The following is a 27,849-nucleotide window of genomic DNA, read 5'->3' as shown; positions in this document are numbered from 1 at the left end:
CTAGAAAGAAATAGTCCTGAGTGAGGTGCTCTTGGTTGCATACATGCTCATGCTCAGTAACACGGAATTTGGAGCCAGACTGCCCAGGTTCAAATTCTAGTTCTTCCCAGAGTGATCTTGGGCAAGTACTTTACTTCCGTTCTCTGAACAGGTTTCCTGAGATATGTATACAAGGGGAATAGTAGCTCTGACCCTGTAGCATTGAGACGTGAATGAGTTATTTGTTCATGATTCTTAAGATCATTTCAATCTGATGTAAGTGGGAAAAACTGTTTGACAATTGAATTATAACAGTGGTCAGCAAACTCATTAGTCAACAGAGCCAAATATCAACAGTACAACGATTGAAATTTCTTTTGAGAGCCAAATTTTTTAAACTTAAACTATATAGGTAGGTACATTGTTATTAACTTAATTAGGGTACTCCTAAGGCTTAGGAAGAGCCACACTCAAGGGGCCAAAAAGCCGAATGTGGCTCGAGAGCCGCAGTTTGCCGACCACGGAATTATAAGATTCACTCATTGCAGTGAATCAGAAGGATTAACCTAAGTACAGTAGTTAACAGTTTTTAGTTGGCCCCCACCTGTTTCAGACGCTGCCTTGAAGGCCAGAACACAGACTTGGTGTTTGATATCTTGGGGGCCTCTTGCTGAGTTCCTCTTACTAACCTTCCCTGTGGGAAACGTTGCTGACTAGGATATCTGCTTGTCTAAAAACAAGCTTTCGCCTATGAATAGAAAGATTGGCATTCAAGTGCCAAGCAGAAGTGAGTCCTACTAAAAATAAATGCCCTTGGCAGCCTCAGAAGTGCCAAAACAAATGGACTGAAGAAATTCCAGTAGATGATAACACCCGCATGCTCAGGCTGAGAGGAGGGGTGTGAGCGATTTGAATACTTGGCCCTGCTAGTCCCAGCAGTGTGGCCACCCGAGCCCCTCTGAGTAGTCGAAGTTCAGTCTGAGCCTGATACTCAGAAACATCTGCATATTCCAGGCATTGCTAGTGGACACTCCTGCCAAGGTGTCACTCCGAGCCCTCCAGGGACATTTGTAGCCCACTGTGAGGCTTGGTATTTATTATAAGGTCTATGCCGTTTTTTACTGAAGCTTACATATTGCTCTTCCGTGTAACCCTTGCAGGGACAATTAGACAACGGCAGGCTGACTTCTATTTGCATTAAAACCCTGAGTTTCTTGGAGCCAGTGAGCTGCCAACTTGCCTGGGTAGTCAACTATTTAGATACGCAAGGCTCCTGGGACATGGGCTCCTTGAAGTAAGTTTGCATAGTCTGATTCCATCTGTGTAAGTGACAGTATGAGTGAGTAATCTTTCGACATTTCATTCAGTACAAATTTAAATAGCCATGTGTGTGACTAGGTGCAGATGATGTGCCGACCCTGATCCAAAGGGGTAGGGATATTCAAAGTGTCAGAGCTAGAAGGAAACCTAGATCCAGTCCAACAGTTTGAATTCTTAAAGCAATAGAACCCCTTTCAAATTCTTCTGTGTAACTCCAAGTCAAAAGAAAGCTGTCCTGCTTCAAACCTACTTCTGTCCCACCCTGTAGAGTGCCTCGCTCTTCTACTTCACAGGTTATTTTTCCAGGCATCGTTGGCTCTAGCTGAGCCTAAGATTAAAAGAATCACAGTATGTGATTTCAAGTTCATCCTGCTCCCTCTATGAAAGTATAACACTGAACTTGAGACTTAACTGTTCTGGATGGAAACAGACTACAGGTCCACAAGCTTGTAATCCCCAAAGCTTCCCAAACCAAAAGCGTCTTAACTCGTGTGGTGCTTTTGGCTCTCCTCTGGGCAGCAGCATTCCCAGGTGAACCCCGGAGGTATAAGGCAGAATCCTTCTGAAACTCAGACAGAAAGCCCACACGGGGTTGCAGTCAGGTGGCCGAGGTCTCAGCACTGGATTTCATGTCTGAACTCTGCCGCTCTGCAGGAGGCAGGGAATTAACAGAACCGGGAGCACCTCCTGTCCAGTAACAATCTCTGGAAACAAAGTACAGTGGGGCCTTGACTTACAAGTTTAATTCGTTCCGAGACCAAGCTTGCTAAGGAGCTCGTTAAGTAGCTCGTTAACTGAAATTACTCTATCAACTCAATGCAAAAAATTGGCCGAGAGACAGCTGGTATCTCAAAAAACTCGTTAGTCAGGACACTTGTAAGTCAAGGTCCCACTGTACTTGGGAAATGGAGAGACGCGGCCATGAAGCTGAAGGCCTTTATGCGCCTCGCTCTCTAAAGGGTCCTTTATAAAGCCTGACAGCCTTACCCAGCCCATCTCGCTCCTTTTGTAAACAAGCAGGGACATTTAGGAGCAGACTGTACTCCTAACCCCATGTGTCCCTCCTTCTTAATGGAGGGCTGTGCGTGTGTCATGGTAAAACACAGTTTTATGACAGCCAGGCAGAAGCCTGGGGGAAGTGGAAACAGCTCAGATAAGAAAAGGTAGAAATTACACTTTTTTTCATCTTGGGCTATTGGAATAAACACTAAGAAAATGCTCATGCCTGCCCTGAGCCTGCTCACTATGGACACGGGAAGCAGCGTGGCTGGAATGGTTAATGTCTCTTGTTACTGTTGATAGCTTGTACGTTACAGCTACATTCAGAGACCCTCTTGAAGGGAACATTGGACTAAACATCAGGCTTAAGGTGTTGTGTGTCTGTATTTAATCTCAAGACAGTTTGAGTGTCTATAAAATATGTAGCTTCCAGGTGACTCATTTGTAAGGAGATTTCCAGGCACCTAACCCTGACATGGAAAACCATCATTAGGCACCTATTTTTAAGTCCATGTCCAAGTCTGACCATACAGTTACCTTTTTTTTTTTTTTTCGGTTACCGTTTTGACAGTGTAGATATCAATGTCAATGTTTTTGTCTCATTTTGACCTTGGGTGACTAAAAACTTTGAAAAATTCAGAGCCTTTCAGTCTGCACAGTATCCTAACTATAACCCAGCTGTTCTTTCCAAGTACATTTATATCTATGTACTCTATCAGTTGTTGTTTTTTTCTACTTTTTAAATGCAATGCTCAGCAGAGATTCTTATTACTCCCACAGCCCTCAAACATAGTGGGGATATAGAACGACAGCCAATGGCCCCTGGAGCAGGTACCTCAACCCTGAGCATATTGAGAATAGATTGAGACTAGACCAGGGGTGGGCAAACTTTTTGACTCGAGGGCCACAATGGGTTCTTAAACTGGACCGGAGGGCCGGAACAAAAGCATGGATGGAGTGTTTGTGTGAACTAATATAAATTCAAAGTAAACATCATTACATAAAAGGGTACGGTCTTTTTTTTTTTTTAGTTTTATTCATTTCAAACAGGCCGAATCGGGCCCGCGGGCCGTAGTTTGCCCACGGCTGGACTAGACTGATGATGGGGGAGAGTTGGGAGGCAGCCAGGTGCGTCTATAAAAACTAGCAGGTGATGCTTCCTGACAGCAACCTCTACTCTCCCCTGTCTTCCCTTCTAAGTCCCTGGTATCTTATACCCAACAAAATATTTGTGGGATGAATGAATAGTATGAAATGTATGTAGGAAATGTGATCGAATCACACTGCTTTTTACCTAGGTCTTAGCTTAACTAGACTCTTGGGAGCAGGTTTTAAGCAAATACATTTAGTACCTAAGAAAATAACCACACCCATACGGTGAACTTGACTTGGACCAAATTTTAATCTCCCTGGGAATTTGCCACAAAGCATAGAATCCTCCCGACAGTGGGGAGTAGCCAACAGTAGGGAGGCCAATTAGAGTATTGTGTGCATAACACAAGAGTTCCAGTCTGTGCTTGTCACTGTAGCATCTGTTCTGACGCCAGCATGTCACAGCTGCAGATGCTGAAAGGTGGCAGGAAATCGGAAGGCCTCCCTAAGTAATCTGCATGAACTATACATGGCTCCACTGGGTTTCTCGAATATTTGCAGGATATTGGCATGAAGCAACCGGATCTTTGCCTTTTATCTCAAAGACATCATATCCTCCAGAAGGACAGACCTGCTAATGATGGGAAACACCTGGATGTTAGCTGTCTGTGCCAGGCAAAAAACAAAAACAACCCAAGTGCCCTACTTATTTACAAGAATTAGTTCATATCATTGTGTGAGTGAAATGTTTATACATTGAACATAAGAAAACTGAGGTTCGGAGGAATGGAACCCAAGTCTGTGGCTCTACCTTACTTGCTTTTCTCCTATCACTAAGTTAAAAAAGATTTTCATTTGTCTCTTAACTATACCTTCTTGATGCTTTTTATCTTATCTTGGAGTCATTGTGTAAACATGTGTTTTTTGCAATCAGACCTCAAGGTCTGAGATGAGGAACCATGGTATTAAACCTCTATAACTCTCATTTCCCTGCTGCTCCTTCTAAATATCCTTCACTTTGCTTGTAATAGGAGCATCATTCATGAATAACAGTACGGAATATGGACCAGAAATGCCATTGAAGGATTAGGATTTGGCTGTGTGGTTATAGCCACACAAGTGACTTTTAAACAAATGAGAGGAGTGAGTCCAGAGCAGATGGAAATGCCCCATGTTCTCTGGGAAATCTAGATCCCATCTATCTTGATCTGGCTGCATTGGTCCAAGATCATTATTCCAGCCACCAGGCCCAAATTTCAGGAACCAGAAAGGAATAAAGGGAAGGAAAATAGAGGATATTTCCTAGAAGTTGTATATGCCAATCCTGCTTACAGTGCATTAACCAGAATTGATTCTCATGGTGAATCCTCATTGCGAGGGAGGCTGGGAAATCTAGTCTTATCTAAACGGTGTGTGCCCAGCTAAGAACTCAGTTACTATCAGTCACTGCCCCAAGACCCACCCAAGTCTGCTTCCGAGAATGTGTTAGCCTGCTGAGTCTGTAGCTGTCCTTCTCAGAGGACCCCTGTCCATAGGCTTTGGGTAACTGGAATCTCTAACTTATCACCCCTATATCCCAGGCTTAGCTAAGTGTTCCCTCCTGATTTTAGGAAGAAAAGCCAAATGTGATCCTTCCCAATTCCAGTGCACAAATGGCCGCTGTATCACACTGCTGTGGAAATGCGATGGGGACGAAGACTGTGCTGACGGCAGTGACGAAAAGAACTGTGGTGAGTCAAGAGTTTGACAGTTTCACTTGCCACCTCACTGGGACTTATGCATTTCATTGAAAAGGGGTGATGTTATCTTAGTTTCTACAAATGTATCGAGAGTCTGAAAATAGAATCTACTCCTAAGACTTCCTTTGAACCAGAGTCCAAAGATTCTGTTCGCCCTGGTCTAGAGGAATATAATTGAATGTTTGACATGGGGTTATCAACTTGGGTACAGAATGTTGAAGATAAAGTGGAGTCCCTTTCAAATGACAGGAGCTGGTTTATCTGAGATCAGGCAAACATTTGGTGTAGGAAGCTAGGAGAAGGGAGGGGAGGACCAGAAGTGAAGATAGACAGAAGACTGCTTAGAACAGACTTTCTTTGTCCAATTTTCAAATAGCTTTGATTTCCCCCCTCCCCCAAAAAGAAAGTCACAGATGTAAAAAGATCCCGTAAAGTTTCATGGGGTCAATTAACTCCTGGCACAGAAGCTACAAGCCAGCACAGATCAAAGATTAGATAAGAATTATTCTTTAATTCTCTGTCTATAGTAGATGCTAATTCTAAAGCATTAGACAGGGTGGAAGACATCTCTCCCAAGACCACGGGGATATGCCATCGTGACAACTGATCAGCATCTATGAAAAGATCGTTGTGAGGAATGCTTGTTTATGCAATGTGTATAACCTCATGTCAAGCCAGAACCGCTGAGAACTACATGTTCTCATGTAGGTACCTTGACCCCTTTGTTCTATGCTGTAAAAATCCTGAAATAATGTTGTGTGTGAATGCCGGTGATAACATCGTCATCTGCCTTTTAAAAGATGTTACATAGAGATCTCCACTATACAAACTAGAAATACAGAAGAAAACTAGCTTAATGTAAATTTCACCAACTACTATCTTGTTATACCGTTACCTACTTCTTTATGCATCATTACTAACATGTGATAGTGTGAACATTGTAGCCGACTGTCCTGTGCTTGAGCTCTCAGCAACACCATGGATGTTGTCGTGCCAATCTGTGGATTAGGAGCTTATGTGGAAGCACAAGAAGTCCATTCTACAGTCTCGGGGAAGAAACTTCTCTCCAATCTCAAGACAAAAAAATAGTTCTGGGCAACACTTTTCCATCATTTGCATTCTAACACTAAGATTTTCATATATTCTATAAGACACTCAGTTCCATGCTATTTCTGGGTTTACTTAGTTGGGTACTAGAATTCCCTCAGTAACTATCCCACTCGTAAATTCACTCTTGTCAGCTGTTCTCTTGGTGTAAGTAGTAATTCTTCCTCTAGTCTAAGCTTACATGTTTGGCAAAACCCACTGTTTTTTCTTAGAAAGTAATTATTCTCTTCATGGGTGGGAAGTCTTTTACCATCTGACCAATTCTGTAATGGGAAGTCAAGTAAAAGCTGACAATTTGCTGAAAATTTGAAAGGCACCGCTTCAAGTCAGGGGTTTAAACTTGGTCCCACTCTCAGAGTTTAGAACAGCAGTTCTCAACCTGTGGGTCGAGACCCCTTTGGCGGTCGAACGACCCTTTCACAGGGGTCGCCTAAGACCATCCTGCATATCAGATATTTACGTTACGATTCATAACAGTAGCAACATTACAGTTATGAAGTAGCAACGAAAATAATTTTATGGTTGGGTCACAACATGAGGAACTGTATTTAAAGGGCCAGAAGGCTGAGAACCACTGGTTTAGAATGTCCTAAAGGAGAGGGCCACTCTGGTTTAGCCTCTGATATTGTAAAGGGGGAAACAGTGATTAGAGTCAATTCCTAGTGGGAACTGACCTGGGTCGTCTTAGGGTCATCGCTGGCTTTTCCTAAAACAGTCTTTGCATAAATAACTTCTAGCCGCATGGCAGGAGGGTTTGGAAGAGGTAAAGAGAAGGATGTGTATCAAGATCACACAAGATGGAAACAATTAAATATCTCTTCACTAGAATTTGTCTCCACCTCCCAGGTATGAAAGTAGAAAAGGAAAGCGGGAAAGGAAAGTGCTCAGGGGATCCCTGAATATGCTTATTTTGAGATGTTCCAAAGGGAAAAGCTACACAATTACTGGAAACTTACAAAGCCACTTTCTATTTTTCTGGTCCAACCTCTTGATATTGAACTTGGTTACAGTTTCAGCGGAGCTCTTTCTTTCAAGTATGTCAACTAGCATATTTAGTCAACTTCAGCTTGAATTCCACAAGCCATGTGTTCCTGTTGGTCCCAGTAACTCATTCTTGTGTGTTAGGCTGAGCTGATTAATCTGTGACTCAGATACCCTAAGGATGTAACGAGTAGCTCTCTTGCCCTGTGGCACATCGAACTTTCTATCCATCTCAAGGCTCAGTTCAAGTAGCCTCCTTACCCTCCCAGTCTATGCTCAGAATGGAGAGAGATTAACTCTAGCAATCTGTCCGTCGCTATTTATCTTTTTCTCAAACACTATGTAATACAGCCAGTCTTTCCTATTCCTGTAATATTTTCTGCTTCTTAAAGACATGTGGTTTCTTTACAACGAGCCATCTCCTACTCCCTCTTTTACAACTTCTAAGGAATATCACAGGTTGAATTACAGCAACTGGCTTTGTAAACTCCCCAACTCCCATCCACCCCAACCCCACTACATGCTCAGGAGAACATAGGCCTAGGATATCACTTAAACATTAACACTGGGGGTTTGATATTTTCAGTGATTTTAGAAATAGGTGTGAATCTAAGAGCTAATGTGGCCTTTCTTGTTTCCTTGGCTACACAATTCAAGGAGATAAATAACCCTTTTCAAATCATCATAATTCCTCATCTTGAGTTCTAGAAATTGACTCTAATCACTGTCTCCCCCTCCTTCAGAGGGTAAACCAGAGTGGCCCTCTCATTTAGGATACTCTAAACTCTGAGTGTTGTACCTAGTTTAAACCCCTGTCTTGAAGCGGTTCCTTTCAAATTTTCAGCAAATCGTCAGCTTTTAGTTGACTTACTTACCATTACATAATATTTGTTAGAGAAGAATGTTTTAAACTAGAAATTCCAATGGAAGGTATAGACACATGGGTAAGGAAGAATATAGTCTGAGAAGGACGAGCCTAGAATATCCTATGTGGCTACTTTTTAAGACTCTTCTTACCCTCTGACTTCCTCGTGGATAGGGTGACCAAGCTGCCTGGTTTACTTAGGATAGTCTTGGTTTATGCTTATCTTCTTGGTACAACGAACAGTGTCCCCTTTCTACTGAGATTGTTCCAACTTGGACAATAAATTGCATGGTCACCCTAATTACAGGAGAAAAGACCTGCCCTAGTAAGAATTAATAGCAAAATGGATACCTTGCAGGCTATTTTAACCCTGGCCATCAGATATGGGTATTGGCAACTTCAATCACTTCAAGCTGGATTCTGGCACCTCTCCTGTTTTTGGATTCAAGCTCTGTTTATTTCTTACTGAGTGGATTCCTCTCCCCAATAGACCTGTAGGGGTGACAATATTCAGTACTGGGGCTTCATCTATCTCTATACCATGTGTTGTTAAGGTATGTCCCTAGAGCAATTATACTATGATCCAGTCATAGGATGGAATGTTTGGCTATTCAATTTACAAAGGACTTGAAAGAGTTGGAAGAAATGCATGAAGAGCATGAAACTATTACTTAATCTCAACATTATAAAACAGACAAGAGTTGTAAGGAATCCCTGGGTTGTAATATACAGTGGGGCCTTGACTTACGAGTTTAATTCGTTCTGAGACCAAGCTCGTTAAGGAGCTCGTTAACTCAAATTACTCTGTCAACTCAATGCAAAAAATCGGTGGGCCGGCTGAGAGATAGCTGGTATCTCAAAAAACTTGTTAGTCGGGACACTCTTAAGTCAAGGCCCCACTGTAATTGGAAACCTTTGTCTTATCTTGACCTCACTATCCTCCAAGTTTCTTAAGTGAGCGCCTTTGGCCTCTGGGGAGGGTGGGGGTTTTTCTATAGTTCTCCTGGATATTGGCAGTTGGGTGCTAACTGACTCAGCTTTATTTTACAAGTGAAATACATCAAAATGTAGTTTTACCCCCATGGGATTATAGGGCTCTTGGGTAAGGGACTTCAACTTTAACCCTGCAAATAAACTCTTGTAGAGAAGAAGACATGTGCTGAGTCTGACTTTGTGTGCAACAATGGCCAGTGTATCCCCAGCCGATGGCAGTGCGACGGGGACCCCGACTGTGAAGACGGCTCTGACGACAGCCCAGAACAGTGCCGTGAGTGTGCCTTGCTTTAGACTTGAACTTTTCTAAGCCGTTCTGTGTCTCATATCTCTAAGTATTGTTTCATCCAATACTTGGTGTTAATTTCCTTTGACTCCCTTGAAGTGTAGGCCAATTGACTCCAAAGTCAGTCAAGTCGTGAACAGTTGATCAGTAGCCTCTAAAGAATGTTCTCCTTAGTTTAACAAGACTGACGTTCTCTTGGGTAGCTTCACTATTGAACATTTAAGACTGAAGCCAGCAGACTTCATTAAGAACTCCTTGACTAGGTGCACAGATTTCAAATGTTTGATAATGATGAATATGAGCAGATGGTACTCTGGTCCTGGAAGCTAAGTCAAGATGTAAGGCTCCCCTGTAGGCCAAATATAAGCTTTTAGATACATAGCTTCTCCTTTTATGGAAAAAAAATCTGTTACTGAAGAGGTAGAATGGCTAGAAGTAGGGTGATATCATTATTTTGAACAAACATGTAATCTAAAGTTATTAAAGTAGGGAACTTACAGCTTGTTCTTAAATAAGAGAAATTTCATAGTTAAGCAAATGTATATCTGAGTTCTTAGGCTGATATTCGGAAAAAGCCTATGAGGTGATAGAGGAGGAGGATTTGCAATTATTTGAATGTCAAGATGAAGAAAGTCTAGGAGTTCATTTTCAGGCAATAGAGACCTACTGAAGCACCAAATGTGGAGGAACAATGAACAAAGTTTTAGTTGGGAAAATGGTTACAAAAGCAAATCAAGCAGAAAGGAAACTAAATGTGTGATATCAATTTTCTAGGCAGGAAGCGAGGGGAGTAATAAGAATCTTGGTTAAGGCATGTAAGCTAGTACCTGTAAAGACTGGTTCCATAAAGATTCAACCCCACATTTTAGTAGAGGATGACCCAGTGAAGTCAAAACGTATGGGATGTCACTACTTTGCAAAATATAAATCTAAAGGAGATTGTGAAGGAGGCCTGTAAAGGAACCTAGAAGGAAGACTTCATGGGTCTTAAACCATCTGGCCTTTAATGAAATTGGGATTAGACATGTGTGTGTACCACTTGATAGCCAACAGATAAACAATGGTCCAGGAGCAGGCCAGCCAGTAAACCTAACTAGGCCAAGTAAAACAAAAGCCAGAACTGGGCACTCCACGGAACCTCGAAGGAGTAACACGGTCAAGGCTCTCAGGTGTACTGCCAGGTAGCATAGGTTAGCATGGCTTCTAAGCAACGGAGCTGGCAAAGGATGTACCCAGGCTTCAACTAGTTAAGTCCAATTTCACCAGCATGCCAGGCCACTGAGTCAATAGGTGTACCACTTCCAAGCAGCACAGGAGCAGCGACTTTGCACTGATGAGTCTGGAGGCTCTTTTGAGACTGTATATCATCAACAGATATGAGAACATGCCGCACAAATGAAATCAGCTGTGGCGCCCATTCTACTCAGTGTATCCCAGAGTCCTGGAGGTGTGATGGTGAAAATGATTGTGACAGTGGAGAAGATGAAGAAAACTGTGGTAAGAAGATCAGTGTTGAGTGGCTTATCTCAAGGACCCTTTTGCTCAAAGAAGGGTGGGCAGGGGAAGCTAACTTAAGCATGAAGAGGCAGTTACATTGACTCGCTTTTCAGTGACTTTACTATCTGCTCAGCTACTTGCCCTTCCTAACTGCCCCAAAAAGTCGGAAAGAAGTTCACATGGCTTGCTTTGGTGTTTCTTCTAGACAAATAGAAATAAAAAGGTAAGTCATTCAAGGCACTTACATTTAGAAGTAGCCCAGTCAAGCACCAAGTGGGTGGGCTTTTGTCTCTGCGAGGACAGTAATTCATGGGCCTTCCTCACTTTGGCGCCATCCCAGGAGGGGAATAGGGCCAGCAAACACATTCCTACGTCTAAATTGGATCTCCTTATCGAAATAAATTACTTAAGTATCATACCAGCATTTCTTAGCTCCAACACCAGATTCTATTTTAACCCTTCCAGAAGTTAAACTGGCACAGACGTGTTCGTGAACATCGTTAGCAGAGACCCAAAGAAAAACTACCCAACTGGTGGTAATCTTGTCTTCTGTCAGTTCCTACCTGTAAAAGCCAACTCTGTTTCCTTCCCTTTCATGCTTCTGTTCTTGGAAAGTGTGTAATAAATGCTACACCTTAAAGGTGAGGCCCTGGGAAAAGGTTGAACAAACATTGTTTTGAACGCTCTTTCAAGCTACCGCCCTTTTTATAGGGCCTCTGTAACTACAGCTGCCCAGGAGCACGGGCCTCCTAGTGCAGTAGTGTGCCAGTGAGCTGAGGACGCTTGCAGCTGAAACACATCCTCTGTGTAGAAATTAGCTTTGGAGGTCAATACCACTGCACCTAGTCCAATGAGTTTTGGTGTTTAATCCTAGAATTGAGCTTTATGTGTTAGTAAGCCCTGGAGCTGCCCAGTGTTTCCCTCTTAAATCTAGATTTGCTTCCCAAGAGAGTCGTGGTCTCTACCATAATTACCACCAAATTGTGACTTAATCCATTTGGCCCGAATCTGAATCAAAGTACAAACTGGCTTATCTTTGATTCTGACTAGCTTATCATTATTAGCATACCTGGCTGCTAGACTGTCTTGCTAGCCCTGGAACTGACTTGCTAAAACTTTTAAGTATTTACAACCTGTTAATCCTGATCCTCATTTGAAGGATGTAAAGAGAAGGAGCCATGCATGATGGTATAACATAATGGCTCCTTTTGGGTGATCGTGTGATAGTGCTTACGATGAGTGTACATCTGCCTGAATACCTGATGCATGATCGTCTCAGCTAATAATGTGGTCTGGCCTGATAAGCACTATGTCCATCTAAAGATAACTCCGTCTCTGCCTTCCAGAAAGGAATTCCTTGTTTAAGTTATTGATCACTTCCTGTAAGAGTTCACTGTGGCTCTCATCTCAAATTAATTTCTGGTCTTCAACTCTTTTCTTGGTCCTTTATTTCTGTTCTTATTCAAGTGTCCCTGCATCTTTTATGTGGTGAGACTGTTCCTGGTATTCCAGGAACTTGGATATTGATATAATTACACTTTAGCTTTTAAGTTAAGCTAGAAAGCTAGGATTCATGACCAAAGAGCTGCAGGTTAGATTTCCAGACAAAAGTCCTAAAAGGACCAGTCCTGATGCACTTTCAATGGGGCCTCCTCTCTCTTAATAGGCAACATAACATGCAGCTCTGATGATTTCACTTGCTCCAGCGGCCGCTGCATCTCCAGGAATTTTGTGTGCAACGGCCAGGATGACTGTAACGATGGCAGTGATGAGCTCAACTGTGCCCCGCCATCCTGTGGTGCCCACGAGTTCCAGTGCAGCGCCTCCTCCTGCATCCCCCTCAGCTGGGTGTGTGACGATGATGCCGACTGCTCGGACCAGTCTGATGAGTCCCTGGAGCAGTGTGGCCGCCAGCCAGTGATGCACACCAAGTGCCCAGCCAGCGAGATCCAGTGTGGCTCTGGCGAGTGCATCCACAAGAAGTGGCGATGTGACGGAGATCCGGACTGCAGGGATGGCAGCGATGAGGTCAACTGTCGTACGTAGCATTCTCATCAGTGTGGCGTGTTCGGTTCTCTTCCACGGACCCACTGGGGACAACTTGGCTGGCTTCATCCCATGGTGTTTCCTCCCTTTGTAGCTTCTCGAACCTGCCGACCAGACCAGTTTGAATGTGAGGATGGTAGCTGCATCCATGGCAGCAGGCAGTGTAATGGCATCCGGGACTGTGTGGACGGTTCTGATGAAGTCAACTGCAAAAATGGTAAGGGCCTCTTCGTGTGGGTTTGTCAAGGGACTACCCTGATCGGACCCACTCATGGAGTCTCTCTTCTGTGTTTCTCTTTGCAGTCAATCAGTGCTTGGGTCCCGGAAAGTTCAAGTGCAGAAGCGGGGAATGCATAGACATCATTAAAGTATGTAACCAGGAGCAGGACTGCAGGGACTGGAGTGACGAGCCCCTGAAAGAATGTCGTAAGTGAAGGGGTTGCTTGGGGACAGAGCTGGGATGGCTCGTTCAATCTAGCATGGCTAATGCATAATGTCTGGCTAAATTACTTTTCATGAACTAAGTTCAATTGTTGGACTTAAGAGTGAATTTTTATGACTCAAGAGCCCATGCAGTGACAAACTAGTTCATAATTTACCTCCTTAAAGATAACTAACCAGTAATAGAGAAACTTGATCAAATCCTGCTTAACCAACTGGCCAGGGAGATGGGCTCTATTATTCCCCCAGTACACTCTAAGATGCATATTTATAAGAAAAATTATTAGAGCTTGGAAAAATCATAGATTTGAGCAGACTAAGTAGATAAGTTATTGCAGAGCGCCTGGATTTTTAATGTTACTAGGACAAATATCAATTTGGAATAAGTTGTCAAGTAACTCGAGGACATTTTTATTTCAGATGTAAATGAATGCTTGGTTAACAATGGTGGATGTTCCCATATCTGCAGAGACTTGGTTATAGGCTACGAATGTGACTGTGCAGCTGGTTTTGAGCTGATCGATAGGAAAACCTGTGGAGGTGAGTCAAAGAAGAGACCCTCAGCCTGGGGGGCGGGGGAGGGGGGGCGGGAGACAGTGTATTTCTGTAGGTTATCCAGGAACAGCAAGACTAATTCTAACTTCCCTCCTAGATATTGACGAATGCCAAAATCCGGGAATCTGCAGTCAAATTTGTATCAACTTAAAAGGCGGTTACAAGTGTGAATGTAGTCGTGGCTATCAAATGGATCTTGCCACTGGCGTGTGCAAGGCTGTAGGTAAATGGACTGGGACTGGTGTTGCTCTGGTATCTTTACGAGTAAGTGCTTAGGAAAGGTACAGCCTGTGATGACAATAGCCAAATTGAAGATGAAACTAAAATAGTACTTGAGAGCAATGCTACTAAGATCACAGCGCATTCTCTATCATAGGTTAAACAGAGATCATTTCCCCAGATTCCTGCCTTGGTCTATTCCTTTTGCACATGATACCATGAATACCTGCCAGCTTTGCTTACTTTCTGCTTCCAATACTTGAGTGCAATTCAAATAAATAACTTATTCGCCAGCAGCCCTGTTATTGAATGCTGAGACCTCAGAACTGCCTTCGTAAGTAGTGGGAAGCACTTGCAGGTCTCTGGGGCACGGCCTCTGGCACGAGTATTCCTGAGGTGTTCAGCAATCCTCACCCAAGGATATTTTTGCCATTGATTTCTTAGAGAGAGTATAAGGGAGAGGGGGAGGAGAGAGGGAGGGCGAGAGAAACATCAATGTGAGAGAGACATATCAATTGGTTGCCTCCTCCACACACCCAAAATGGGGCGGGGATGGAACCTGTAACCCAGGTATGTGCCCTTAACCAGGAACCAGACCTGAGACCCTTAGGAGCATGGCTGATGCTGTAACCACTGACCACACTGGCCGGGGCGGTGGCTTCACTTTTTAAGTGCTGCTCTCTTGGGAGGAGGTAACTGAGAAGGACCTTACCTTCTTGCAGCAAAACTAAATACACTGGACTCCTGTCTTGCAGGGAAAGAGCCAAGTCTAATCTTCACTAATCGCAGAGACATCAGGAAGATTGGCTTAGAGAGGAAAGAATATATCCAACTAGTGGAGCAGCTAAGAAACACTGTGGCTCTCGATGCTGACATTGCTGCCCAGAAACTATTCTGGGCTGATCTGAGCCAAAAGGCCATCTTCAGGTAACTTTCAGTTCCATTTTGGTGTCTTGGTCTAAATCGCTTGGCCTTTGGGAAGGTTTGAAGGAATTTCTCTTGTCTCAATCTAGCATCTAGTTAGCTGGAGACAGTAAATCTAAACACCCATTCTTTAACTTTTCCATGACTATCAGTTCCTCGTTAGAAATGAACAGTCACCTATGAAATAAAAAGTGTCTACAGCTAAAAGATGATCACAGCTGACATCTTAATGTCTCCTATTTTCTCCCCTTTACTGTTAATTGAGAACCGTTTATGGTGGCTACAAATAGAAATGGTAGTGCAGCTTCTCCTTAATGGGAACTAGAGGAACTCAGATAGTGGCTACTGAAACAAATAGCTCCACTTAGAAGCGTGTGGATCTGGCATATGGAACACATACGGCAACTAGTTAGCCTACTGTTAATGCAGTGCCAGTGAGCAGCCCGGTTCAGTCATTGGAGCGGTGAGCCGTGTTACTAGAGTTCTCTCCGAACAAGGCTGTGGACCGTTTTGTAAGCAGAAAGTCTGTTCTCCAGGCTCCGATGGCGTCAACCTCTGAAATTTCTTGTGACCTACTCTGTTTCAGCGCCTCCCTGGATGACAAGGTTGGTAGACATGTTAAAATGATCGACAATGTCTATAATCCTGCAGCCATTGCTGTTGATTGGGTGTACAAGACCCTCTACTGGACTGACGCGGCTTCTAAGACTATTTCAGTGGCTACCCTGGACGGAACCAAAAGGAAGCTCCTGTTTAACTCGGACCTGCGAGAGCCGGCCTCCATAGCTGTGGACCCCCTGTCCGGGTGTGTATTCTGTGTTCTGCATCCTGTAGCCTTTTGGGTGCCGTCTGCATAGGCCAGGAGCCCTCCTCATGCCTGAAGTAGAACTGAAATATCAAGACCTATCAGCTGCCCACGAGAAAGAATTGTCTGGCTCAACATGTCATGGTCTCACCTGTGTGCCAGGCCCTCCCAGGGCAGCCTAACTGCTGGTGGAAGTTAAGGAAACAGCGCTTCTGATTTGATGTGCAACAGAGGGTGGATCTGAACCCTCGTACCCACCCAGCTTCTACACAAGGGACTTTTCATTTTTGTCGGAATGCTTTGTCAGGTTAGCTCTGGATGATCAAACCTAAGTCTTAGCATGAGTTGTGAGGATTTGGGTAACTACATTACCTCAAGGCTTATCCAAAAGTCCAGTTGAAACTGACAGACCTCGCTAGAAACATTTCACGGAGAGGTTTCCTAAATTGCCACTAAATAACAAACAGAACAGCTAAGGAAGCTAAGCCTGCAGTCATCAGAAATGGGCCCTGTAACCTCACCAGCACACGATCAGCTACCCCTGCTATAAAACTTAACAGTTACTCTTCTTCACTCCTCAGAAAGAATCAGCCTTTTAAAAATGGAACATAGCTCTTCCGGTTTGGCTCAGTTGTGAGGGCATTGGCCCTCGGACTGAAGAGTCCCGGGTTCGATTCCAATGTATGTGTCTCTCTCACAATGATGGTTTTCTCTGTCTCTCCCTGTCCCTTCCAGTCTCTCTAAAAATCAATGGGAAAAAATATCCTCCTCAGGTGAGGATTAACAAAAAATAAAAAATAGAAATAAAAACGGAACATATAATATGTGACTTTTGGCTGACTCAAATACATTAATATAGTGAATGAGCTTGTAGGTTCTTAGTGTTTTGTTTACGCAGAACATAAGTTATAGTCTGAAGTGTTACTATTTGTCGTAATCAATCCCTAGAATTTTTCTGTTCACTCTTTGAACGTTTGTCCTAAGCTACAACTTTATTCGTTCTAAAACCACTGAGGCTTATTTCTAACTTAATTCTTCCCAGATTTGTTTACTGGTCAGACTGGGGTGAGCCAGCTAAAATAGAAAAAGCAGGAATGAATGGATTTGATAGACGGCCGCTGGTGGCAGTGGATATCCAATGGCCTAACGGAATTACACTTGGTACGTATGTTCTTCCTATGTTGACCACCAATTCAACAGCCTTCACCTGGCTTTAACTGATCTCCATTGTTAACTCTAGACTACAGCAGACAGCGCTAGAGCAGTGGCTTTGGATGGAAATAACTGAGCAATACCAATGGAATGGGGAATTTAAATTACATACTGCATAATTACTAGCTAGTCCATGGGGGCCTAATATCTGACACAAATTCAGTGAATGGTGGGTCTCAGGAACTCTCACCCTAAATACTCCTGGCCCAGGTGCCTTAGCATTTTCTGAATTGCCAGCTTATAACAGTTTTTCTGGCTCAGAAGGAGAGAACCACAAAATGCTAGCCTCTTTTAAAACTTCTATCATGTGAGTAACATTTCTTAAGTCAGTTACTTTAAGAACCGTAGGTACCCCTTGAGTTTCCCGAAATGGCATGCCATTTCACAAGATTTGCGGGATCCCATTAAGAATCCCTGCTGGAGCCTTAACCGGTTTGGCTCAGTGGATAGAGCGTCAGCCTGCGGACTGAAGGGTCCCAGGTTCGATTCTGGTCAAGGGCATATACCTTGGTTGTGGGCACATCCCCAGTAGGGGGCGTGCAGGAGGCAGCTGATCGATGTTTCTCTCTCATCGATGTTTCTAACTCTCTATCTCTCTCCCTTCCTCTCTGTAAAAAAAATCAATAAAATATATTTAAAAAAAAAAAAAGAATCCCTGCTGGAGCAGGAATCATAAAAGTCAAATATCGGATTCCTTAGAGATTTTAAATGGAAGCCAGAGCCATACTGACTTACCATGCAACGCAATTCTTTTCCTGCCTAGACCTCATAAAGAACCGTCTCTATTGGCTTGATTCCAAGTTGCACATGTTATCCAGTGTGGACTTGAACGGCCAAGATCGGAGGATAGTGCTCAAGTCTCTGGAGTTCCTCGCCCATCCTCTCGCACTAACGATATTTGAGGTAAGACACCTGCCTCACGTCCAAGTGTATACCTTTGAGTTACTATAGCACCTTGGGGAGAAGGAACAGGCATGGGGGGAGGAGGGGAGAGCCGAGGGCATGAGTTGAAAAGCTGCTGTCACTTAAAACCTGGGGCAAGTTAGATAATCTTTGATTCTTTGTAGCACTTTAAGAAACCTGAACTTGCTCTCTTACAGTTTCACATCCAGTATCCCAGACCAGCCTTAAATAAACTTGGTCCATTAATTTGCCAGTAAATAATAATGACCTTAGTTAGACAGTGATTTGTGTTAATCCTACATATACGTGCTAATTTGGGGGTTCTGTTTTAGGATCGTGTCTACTGGATAGACGGGGAAAATGAAGCCGTCTATGGTGCCAATAAATTCACTGGGTCAGAGCTGGCCACTCTAGTTAACAACCTTAATGATGCCCAAGACATCATTGTCTATCATGAACTCGTCCAGCCATCAGGTAACCGGGGAAGCAGGACCCTTCATGGCCACTTTAAGGGCAGGAGCATGACACAGTACCTGCTGGGTATCAGTAGCTTGTTAGCAATTCAACTTGCTCTAAAATGGAGCTTTTCCCTTCTATACCAAACACTTCAAACCTGGAGTTTGGGATATTTTATTTCTGGCTTCCTAGTAAAAGAGCTTCAGGACTTGAGCTCTCCTATTCCCTCCCAACCTTCCATGTTCAGTCTTTTATTTCAGTCTTTTCCACATCCCCTCGGCCTACATCCCCTCTTGCTAAGACTATGGCACTAACCTCCAAAGTAGCCACAAACTTGCCCTTCCTCCACCCCCATGACGCATCTTGTATAGGATTGTGTAGATGCTCAGACACATCTGGTCATATTGTCTCCTTAAAAGGCTTGATTGGTTCTATCTAAATGGAACTTTTAATATCAACCTAAAGAGTTTTTGTGCAGCAAAGGAAACTACCAACAAAATGAAAAGACAACCTACTGAATAGAAGAAAACATTTGCAAATGATACATCTAATAAGGGGTTAATATCCAGTATATATAAAGAACTCATACAATGTAGCACCAAAAAACACACAACAACCCAACTGAAAAATGGGCAGAGGGCCCTGGCCAGTTTGGCTCAGTGGATAGAGCGTAGGCCTGTGGACCAAAGGATCCCGGGTTCGATTCCAGTCAAGGGCATGTACGTTGGTTGCAGGCTCCTCCCCGGCCCAGGCCCTGGCTGGGGCACATGCAGGAGGCAACCAATTGATGTGTTTCTCTCACATTGATGTTTCTCTCTGTCTCTCCCTCTCTCTTCAATTCTCCCTAAAAATCAATGGGAAAATATCTTGGGCGAGGATTAAAACAACAACAACAACAACAACAAAATGGGCAGAGGACCTGCCTGAATTGATATTTCTCCCAAGACAACATACAAATGGCAAACAGACATATGAAAAGATGCTCAATGTCACTAATCATCAGGGAAATGCAAATAAAAATCACAATGAGTTATCACCTCACACCTGTCAGATGGCTATCGTCAATAAATCAACAAACAACAAGTGCTGGTGACGATGTACTCAAAAGGGAACCCTCATGCACTGTTGGTGGGATTGTAAATTAGTACAGCCATATGGAAAACAATATGGAGATTCCTCAAAAAAATTAAAAATAGAACTTTCATATGATCCAGAATTCCACTTCTGAGTATTTACCTGAAGAAAACAAAAATTCTAATTCAAAAAGATATATGCACCCCTATGTTCATTGCAGCATTACTAGTAATAGCCAAAATATGGGAGCAACCTAGATGTCCATCAATGAATGGACATCAATGGAATATTATTGAGTAATAAATAAGAATGAAATTTTGCTGTTTGCAACAATATGGATGGACCTAGAGGGTATTATGCTAAATGAAGTAAGTCAGACAAAGAAAGACAAATACCATATTATTTCACTTATACATATGTGGAATCTAAAAAACAAAATAAATGAATAAACAGAAACAGACCCAGAGATACAGAAGAGAACAAGCTTCGTTGCCAAAGGGGAGGGGCTATGAAATGGGAATAATTTTTTAAAAATCTATTAGGTGACAGGTACAGTTCTAGGCCCTGGAGATATAAGGTTGAAAAAGACTGAGCTTTAGAATCCATAGAATAAAATGCTCCCAGTTTCTCAAGTGACCCTAATGCACATTCATTTAAAAAAAGAGAGAGAACATAGGAGTAAATCTTCATGTCCTTGAGTTAATGTTTCTAATATATGGTACCAAAAGCACAAGTGACAGAAGAAATAGATAAATAGAACTTCATCAGAATTTTTAAAAATTTTGTGATTCCAAGTATACTATCAAAAAAGTGAAAAGGCAACCCCAGAATGGGAGAAAATATTTGCAAACCATAAAGCCAATAAGAATCTATTACCCAGAATACATAAAGGACTCTTACAACTCAAAAATAAAAAAGCAAATATCCGAGGTAGCATGGAGGGACCTGGAGAGTATTATGCTAGGCAAAATAAGGAAGTCAGAAAAAGACAAGTATCACATGATCTCTCTTAAATATGGAATCTAATGCACAAAATAAAATGATGAATAAAACAGATCCAGAGACATAAAAGCATGGAACAGACTGACAAATCTCAGCAGGAAAGAGGAGGTTAGGGAGGGGGGTAGATTAATCAAAAAACTTATATGCATATATGCATAATCCATGGACAGACAATAGTGCAGAGAAGGGGGTAAATGAGGGTAAAAGGGGAAAATAATATAAAATATTAAAAATGGATAAATTATTTGAATAGGCATTTCTCCAAAGAAGCTCTACATGTCCAATAAGTACATGAAAAGATGTTCAAAATCCTTAGTCATTAGGGAAATACAATGACTAAGCTATAATGAGGTACACTTCATAACTCTTAATATTGATAAATGAAAGAAGAGAGTTTGAAAAGAACAGATACTGTGTAACTACATTTATATGACAACTTGAAGAAGGGGAAACTATCCTATATAATATAATAAAAGGCTAATATGCAAATCGACCGAATAGCCAAACGACCGGTCGCTATGATGCGCACTGACCACCAGGGGGCAGATGCTCAATGCAGGATCTGCCCCCTGGTGGTCAGTGTGCTCCTACAGGGGGCACACCACTCAGCCAGAAGCCAGGCTCATGGCTGGCGAGCGAAGCAGTGGTGGTGGGAGCCTCTCCTGCCTCTGCGGCAGTCGGACATCCCCCGAGGGCTCCCGGACTGCAAGAGGTCATAGGCCAGACTGAGGGACTGCCCCCCCCCCCAGTGCACTAATTTCATGCACCAGGCCTCTAGTACAAATAGTAAACAGATTAGTGGTTACCAGGAGCTTGAGAGAGGAAGGCTGATTAGGTGAACTGTGTGTGTATGTTGTGTGTGTATGTGTGGAGGGGTGTTATATGCATAAAAATGAATGAATAAAACTCTTAAACGTCCATATAGTTGGGTGCCTTCCACTTTGTGGGAACAAGGCATGATAAAGCTAGGAGAACATGCTTATCTCCTTCCTCGGAGCCTTCACTATGAGCTTTGGACCAGTAATTAGTGCCACTCCTGGTCACTCACCTCCATTCTCCACCTACTCCCTCACCATCCATCTGTTTAAGGCATAACTCTTGTTCTACTTCCAAGAAGTTTCTTTGGATCTCTGGTGTCCTTAGAGCATGCTGTCTGTACTCTTATATTTAGTCTTCACTGGTATTGGTTAAACTGGAAGGTTAGGCTGAGTAGACAAGTTTAAACTCCTTGGGGCCAAGGATTCATGTCTTCAGCACCTAGAACAGGACTTTGTGTATATAACAGCCCTGGCGTACTTCTTTTAAAGGATTTTTGTGTCTGAACAGGTAAAAATTGGTGTGAAGAAGACATGGAGAATGGAGGATGTGAATACCTATGTCTGCCAGCACCACAGATTAATGATCACTCCCCAAAATACACGTGTTCCTGTCCCAATGGGTTCAACCTACGGGCAAATGGCCGGGAGTGCCAAAGTAAGACTCTTTACTTTTCATCCACTAGCCAGACATACAACAGGCTATAGAACAAGACACTAGCTATGAAAACTAGCCTGGATTTTAAGAATTCTGTTTTAACTAACTCTAGGAATAGCTTTGAGAACATGCCTGGTACTAGTGCCTACCAGGTATTCATGGCTTTACTTCAGAGTTGACTTTTAACTCATTTCAACATCAGATGAGTCTATAAGTGACACTTTTGTCAAAGTATTAACAGGCCTCTTACTGACTAGTCCCATAACAACACTGAGCTAGGCAACATGTAGATAATAGAACAAAGCCTTAACATTTCCTCTGAAGAGAGAGGCCTGAAATTATGCACAAAGAAGGTTATAGTCACAGGAAACCTCATAGCCCCAGTGCGTGACACTATCTTAAACTCACACTTAAACTTACATTTTTAGCCTTCTGTTCTCAGCTTTTGGTTAAGCGGCAAATTCAACTCACATGTTGTAAGCAAGGAGCTCATATTGTGAGGTTTCTATTAGTTTAATCCCGAGTCCCTGCAGGGACTAGCTCCGTTTACTGAGAAAGTAGTTGCAAGACAGTCTGGGGTAAGACTAGTATGCCTGGTCATCTGTTTTCAAGAGCATTTCTTTTTTAAAAAAATATTTTTATTGATTTCAGAGAGGAAGGGAGAGGGAGAGAGAAATATCAATGATGAGAGAGAATCATTGATTGGCTGCCTCCTGCAAGCCCCCCTACTGAGGTATCAAACCCACAACCCAGGCATGTGCCCTGACTGGGAATCGAACAGTGACCTCCTGGTTCAACCACTGAACCACTGCTGCTCACAGGCTTTTTTTGTAACTTTCAGGAGCCTGGACATTGATTAGAGGGGTCATGAAGTATGGCTGTGTGTCTTTTTAAATTGTCAAATTTCAAATGCTTGCTCTTCTGCCTAAAGTCTCATGTGTCTGGTTTTGTCCGAAGACTGCTGTTTCTCCCAGTTTTGATACATCCACCATGCAACTTAGTTCAGCAGTGGTTTGTCTGTTTCCCGTGGTATTAAAATAACCTAGCCAGGGCTCATCTGGACTAAACAACTAGCCACTCTGGAACCTTGGCATTAACCAGGTTCTTGGTTTTTATAATTCAGGTACTGCAACTACTATGACTTACAGTGAGACAAAAGATACCAACACAACAGAAATTTCACCAACTAGTGGACTAGTTCCTGGAGGTATTGGGTTCAGTATTGCAAACTGTTAATCTCAACTAACAGCCACACTTTGTATCTATTACTTAATTAATACAGCCTTTAACTACTAGCTCTGCCCCGATTGGTAACCTACTTTTAAACTGCAAAGACTAAGAAGCTTCGAGTCTTAGTCTGACCTGACTTATTAAGGTTTGTGTTAGAGAAATGTTAATGAAATGGCTATAACAGCATGTGACTCTCAAATACTTCTAGATCAGTTGTTGCTGCTATACAATCATAGATACTGAGCATCGTGATGGATGCAAGGGTATGAGGCTCTCCACGAGATGGGTGCATTTCCAAGTCTGAGTTCAGATTCTTCTAAACTGGTTCTTTTTATCCGCCTATAGGGATCAACGTGACCACAGCAGTATCGGAGGTCAGTGTTCCCCCAAAAGGGACTTCCGCTGCGTGGGCCATCCTTCCCCTCTGTAAGTCGATTCTTCATATATGTGGAGCCCATGAACTTCTTAGATACCAGATGGGCATTTATAGTTCATCTAGAGACATACTTCCCATGGCCCCTTGTACTTTCATAGCTCTCATGATACTGAATTACATTTTACTCCCTCCCCAACATGGCACACTGAGTTGAGAGCCCATGCCTTTCTCTTCAGTGGTATCCTTCCCACAGTGACTGGCAGTGATAAATGTTCAGCTATTACATGAAGGGTGCTTATAGCTTTCCACTTCAGAGTGATTAGTCTGATGTACCCCCTTTCACAGTAAGTCCCTTTAAGTAAAGAAAACTGTTCTAATTCTCTTTGAAATATATATAGTATTTCACACAGAGGAGATACAATGCTCAAATGCTTTCTTGAAGAATTATAGGACGTATAGGGAGTAAATTAAAAAGTTAAGAATTTTCAAAACCAGGGATATGGACCTTTAAAGCTACTATTGAGTATGTGAATGCTAAGGCACTATGCTATAATGGCCTCTTTATCCTAAATTACTGGATTGCAAGCTCAGTGAACACACTAGGAGTGCCCCTGGAAGAGCTCTCCAGAAGCTTCCGCAATTTCAATTCGTTCTGCCTGGGAAGGGGCCCTGGACACTGCGTTTGCCCAGTCTAGAGAATAACACTTAACCATTAGTCTGACCTGGTTTCAAGCTCCTGCCCATTTAGATTCTAACTTCTGGTTATCTCAGCGTCATAGAACATGAAACTTTTAGGAATGTCGCTTATGGATTCATGAACATGATCTTTTTTCTGTGTTTTGAGACTAGACCTTGCTTAGTTGCCTTCGAACTTTTTTCAGTGCTCTTAGCAATGGCAGCAGTCGGTGGCTACTTGATGTGGCGGAACTGGCAACACAAGAACATGAAAAGCATGAACTTTGACAATCCTGTGTACTTGAAGACCACTGAAGAGGACCTGTCTATAGACATTGGTAGACACAGTGCTTCGGTTGGACACACGTACCCAGCAGTAAGTCAGCTTTGTGTCCTCTATGCCATTGCTTGCAGTAAGACTTTTTGGTAATGAAACTTCAAACTCAAGCTATGACTGTCTGGGCTAGGAAGAGCCAGTAGGATCATGGACCCACCAAATACTTCATTTACTAGAGATTACACAGTCTAGCCTGTTAGAACATAAGTCAGTCAGTTGATCAGCACCTGCCCCGTACAGGATGACAAGTAAGTCAACTTCAGGTCATCATTATACTATTGGAGGTATTTTTGGTTATAGAAACTACATGTAAATATTTGCATGAATCAAGTAGCTTCTTTTTGAACTGTTAAATAAGTAAATTAGCATATCATATATAGGAGAGTTAGCTTCAAGTCAGTGTATTGAGCCAGATTCTTTGGGCCAAAATTACCAAATGCTTGGAAGTGTCCTATCCCACCTAGTATAGCTAGCTAGTTTTTCACTAAGTCACTTGTTCTTTAGTTGAAACCCAAATGGAGTATTTGGCCTTCGTTTAGGGACCAGTCTGAACAAAACAAGTGCTGAGCACTCCCTCTCCAACATTCTGGTAAAACAAAGAATGGTAGCCAATTCATGGCACAGGTGTGTCTGTCTATCCATATTTTTCTCTAGGACTTGAGATCATTAAGTAGAAGATGCAGAATTAGTCACACTATTTCCTCTCTCTACCAAGTAGATACAGCTAAATTCAAGTTAAACTGCATTAGTGACACAACTCAATACTATTTTGGATCTGATTTCCCTTCTATGTACCTTTGAGTTCTGAATGGCCAACTCAAAAGCAAGGTCCATTTTAGTGACTAGAAGTGCTACCAATGAGTGATCAAGCTCACTCCATATTTTTTCTTTTCCACAGATATCAATTGTAAGCACAGATGATGATCTAGCTTGACTTCTGAGACAAGTCTCAACCTTTGAGATCCAAACCAATAATTCCCCAATTTGGAATGGTAACCGAGCCAGCAGCTGAAGTCTCTTTCTTCCTCCAGCCTGGAAGAACATCAAGATATCTGCGTGGATCAAGCTTGTGTACTTGACCGTTTTTATATGACTTTCATAAATATTCCTGTCCACACTCTGCTTCAGCTTTGGATGTGGTTCCCTATAACCCTTGAATTTCTAGACAGTATTGCCACCTCTGGCCAAATATGCACTTTCCCTAGAAAGCCATATTCCAGCAATGAAACTTGTGCTATAGTGTATACCACCTGTACATACATTGTATAGGCCACCTGTAAATATCCCAGAGAACAATCACTATTCTTAAGCACTTTGAAAATATTTCTATGTAAATTATTGTAAACTTTTTCAATGGTTGGGACAATGGCAATAGGATAAAACGGGTTACTAAGATGAAATTGCCAAAAAATTTGTAAACTAATTTTGTACCTATGAATGAAATCTTTGACCTCAATGGAGGTTTTCAAAGACTGAGTGTTCAAACTACTGTACATTTTTTTTCCAAGTGCTAAAAAAATTAAACTAAGCAGCTTAACCATGGTTTATGCCTATTCCTCTAGGAGAAACTATAAACAGTCTAAATAGTATCAAATGTTCTAACTAAATATATGAGCTATAGGTCTTGTGGTTGTATAATTAAGTCTATAATATTACTATTTTTAATAACCAAACGCAAAAAGGACAAGATACTACTAAATATTTCCTCTGCAATAATTTATTTTCTAAAAAAAAAAAAAAAGGCTAAGGTAGCATGTACCTTGAATTTCTCTTGCTTAGAGGAAACTTTCTTTTCTCATTAATTTGTTTCCTGATCTAGAAACATATGCTAAGATTTCTATCAATTCGGCTTCTTCATATTAAATTCATTTTTCCATGTTCTATAATTATATATATAGTTCAAGAACCAGTGCCTTCTAAGGCATGGGAAAGGACTTTCTTCCTTTATGAGTCTAGCCAGTCTACCATGAAGAGAGCTAAGAAGAATAACTAGTACCATTCTTGAACAATCTAAAGTAGCGGTTCTCAGTGAGGTTAAGGTTAGCATCTCTGTTACCTGGGAACTTGTTAAAAATGCTAGGTCAGAAGCTCTGGAGGTGGGGTCCAGGAATACGTGTTTTCACAAGCCCTTCAGGTGATGATGTAAACTAATGTTTGAAAATCACTGTTCTCATGTTATTTCGTGAAGAATCTGTAACATCTCCTAATTTTTCAGTCTAGCTGGCATAGAATGGATTCCTTCCATGGACAACTTCTAAAACATTTAGTATGAAATGCAGATTTTAGGTAGAAGAAGTAGCACAGGGAATTAGTTAAGTTTTCCATCCGATTGGCCATGACTTCCTTTCTCTAAATGCTCAGGATACCAGCGAGGAGAGGAAGATACAAGGCTTGAAGCCCTGGGAAGATGCTCTTAAGTCCAAATCGTGGTGGGGAGTCAACTGCAGAAGGTGCAGCTATTCCTCTGGGAATGAAATGACCAGTGCAGAAACACAAGGATGAGTAGCAAAATGGATTGGTGGTTGACTCCTATTCCACTAGCATATGGAATATAGATAAGACAGTTGACATCTTGCTTATGGTTTAGGCCAAGATATCCATAACTCTATATGAAGAAGTTGCTTCTATCATCCCATTTAATAGATGCCCTCTTGTGCTTTTGATCAAATGGATGAAAGTGAAAAGTAGGTTAGCATACATCATACCTAAACTCTGAAGACCATTGGTTGACTGCTACTTTGACCCTGCTGTAGTACAAAACCCATTGATTTCTTTTTTTAAAAATTAGAGCAATACAAAATTATCTCATAAGAAGCTTAATGATACCAGTGTTACAAGTATTATATAGTATTAGTCAACTATAAGGCCCAAAGTCATCATTTTTAAGAACAAAGTATTATTCTCCATTATCTTCTCTTGGATTCCAGTCCCTAGTGTGTTCCTTCAGGTGCTAAGTTCCATTTTTCAACCTTCAAAGAGTCAAAAACATCTCATTCTTTTATCTTGCCCTCCTCAGTAAGTAGCCAAGGACAGAAACTTTAACTTAAGAGGAACAAACTCATTTGAAGAAATTAAATAACCAGATATTTCTATTGAACTAAGAAGAGTTATACATTCCCAGTCAATTCAGCATGGAATAGTCACTGATGAGGGACCAGAGCCTTGGGCTTCCATATCCAAACGAGAACATCAAGAATCCTCTGTGAGATGTATTGGGGTCAGTTTGCTGTGTCTCTAGAACTTATTGTAGAAGATGATAATTA

General features: G+C 42.2%; 1 protein-coding gene across 3 annotated transcripts; it reads left to right on the top strand.

The window, feature by feature from the left end:
- The first annotated feature begins 1,190 nt into the window (after positions 1-1,190).
- Positions 1,191-26,128, top strand: VLDLR (very low density lipoprotein receptor). Of its 3 annotated transcripts, XM_014546304.1 has the most exons (19): positions 1,191-1,273; positions 5,001-5,120; positions 9,227-9,349; positions 10,736-10,858; positions 12,525-12,896; positions 12,999-13,121; positions 13,208-13,330; positions 13,766-13,885; positions 13,998-14,123; positions 14,875-15,046; positions 15,630-15,848; positions 16,891-17,009; positions 17,824-17,963; positions 18,296-18,437; positions 21,822-21,968; positions 23,092-23,175; positions 23,544-23,624; positions 24,456-24,625; positions 25,485-26,128. In XM_014546304.1, the coding sequence occupies exons 4-19, from the start codon at positions 10,738-10,740 to the stop codon at positions 25,518-25,520; spliced, it is 2,295 nt and encodes a 764-aa protein (XP_014401790.1). In that variant the 5' UTR covers positions 1,191-1,273; positions 5,001-5,120; positions 9,227-9,349; positions 10,736-10,737; the 3' UTR covers positions 25,521-26,128. The 3 variants fall into 3 exon arrangements, with proteins under 3 accessions (XP_014401790.1, XP_014401791.1, XP_014401792.1); XM_014546305.1 differs by lacking the exon at positions 23,092-23,175 and having other exon boundaries at positions 1,193-1,273; XM_014546306.1 differs by lacking the exons at positions 1,191-1,273; positions 5,001-5,120; positions 9,227-9,349; positions 10,736-10,858 and adding an exon at positions 10,903-11,499.
- The last annotated feature ends 1,721 nt before the right edge of the window (positions 26,129-27,849 follow it).

Source organism: Myotis brandtii, unplaced genomic scaffold (assembly GCF_000412655.1).
Source record: "Myotis brandtii unplaced genomic scaffold, ASM41265v1 scaffold44, whole genome shotgun sequence".
NCBI classification, from domain to species: Eukaryota; Metazoa; Chordata; class Mammalia; order Chiroptera; family Vespertilionidae; genus Myotis; species Myotis brandtii.
Note: the sequence above shows the minus strand (reverse complement) of the source record. Positions and strands in the feature narration are given on the sequence as shown.

Excerpts from the sequence above, each read along its gene's own strand:
- VLDLR (XM_014546304.1), top strand. The coding sequence starts at position 10,738 with ATGAGAACATGCCGCACAAATGAAATCAGCTGTGGCGCCCATTCTACT. Across the intron at positions 17,964-18,295 it reads TCGCACTAACGATATTTGAG|GATCGTGTCTACTGGATAGA; the intron begins GTAAGACACCTG and ends GTTCTGTTTTAG. Across the intron at positions 23,176-23,543 it reads TAGTGGACTAGTTCCTGGAG|GGATCAACGTGACCACAGCA; the intron begins GTATTGGGTTCA and ends ATCCGCCTATAG.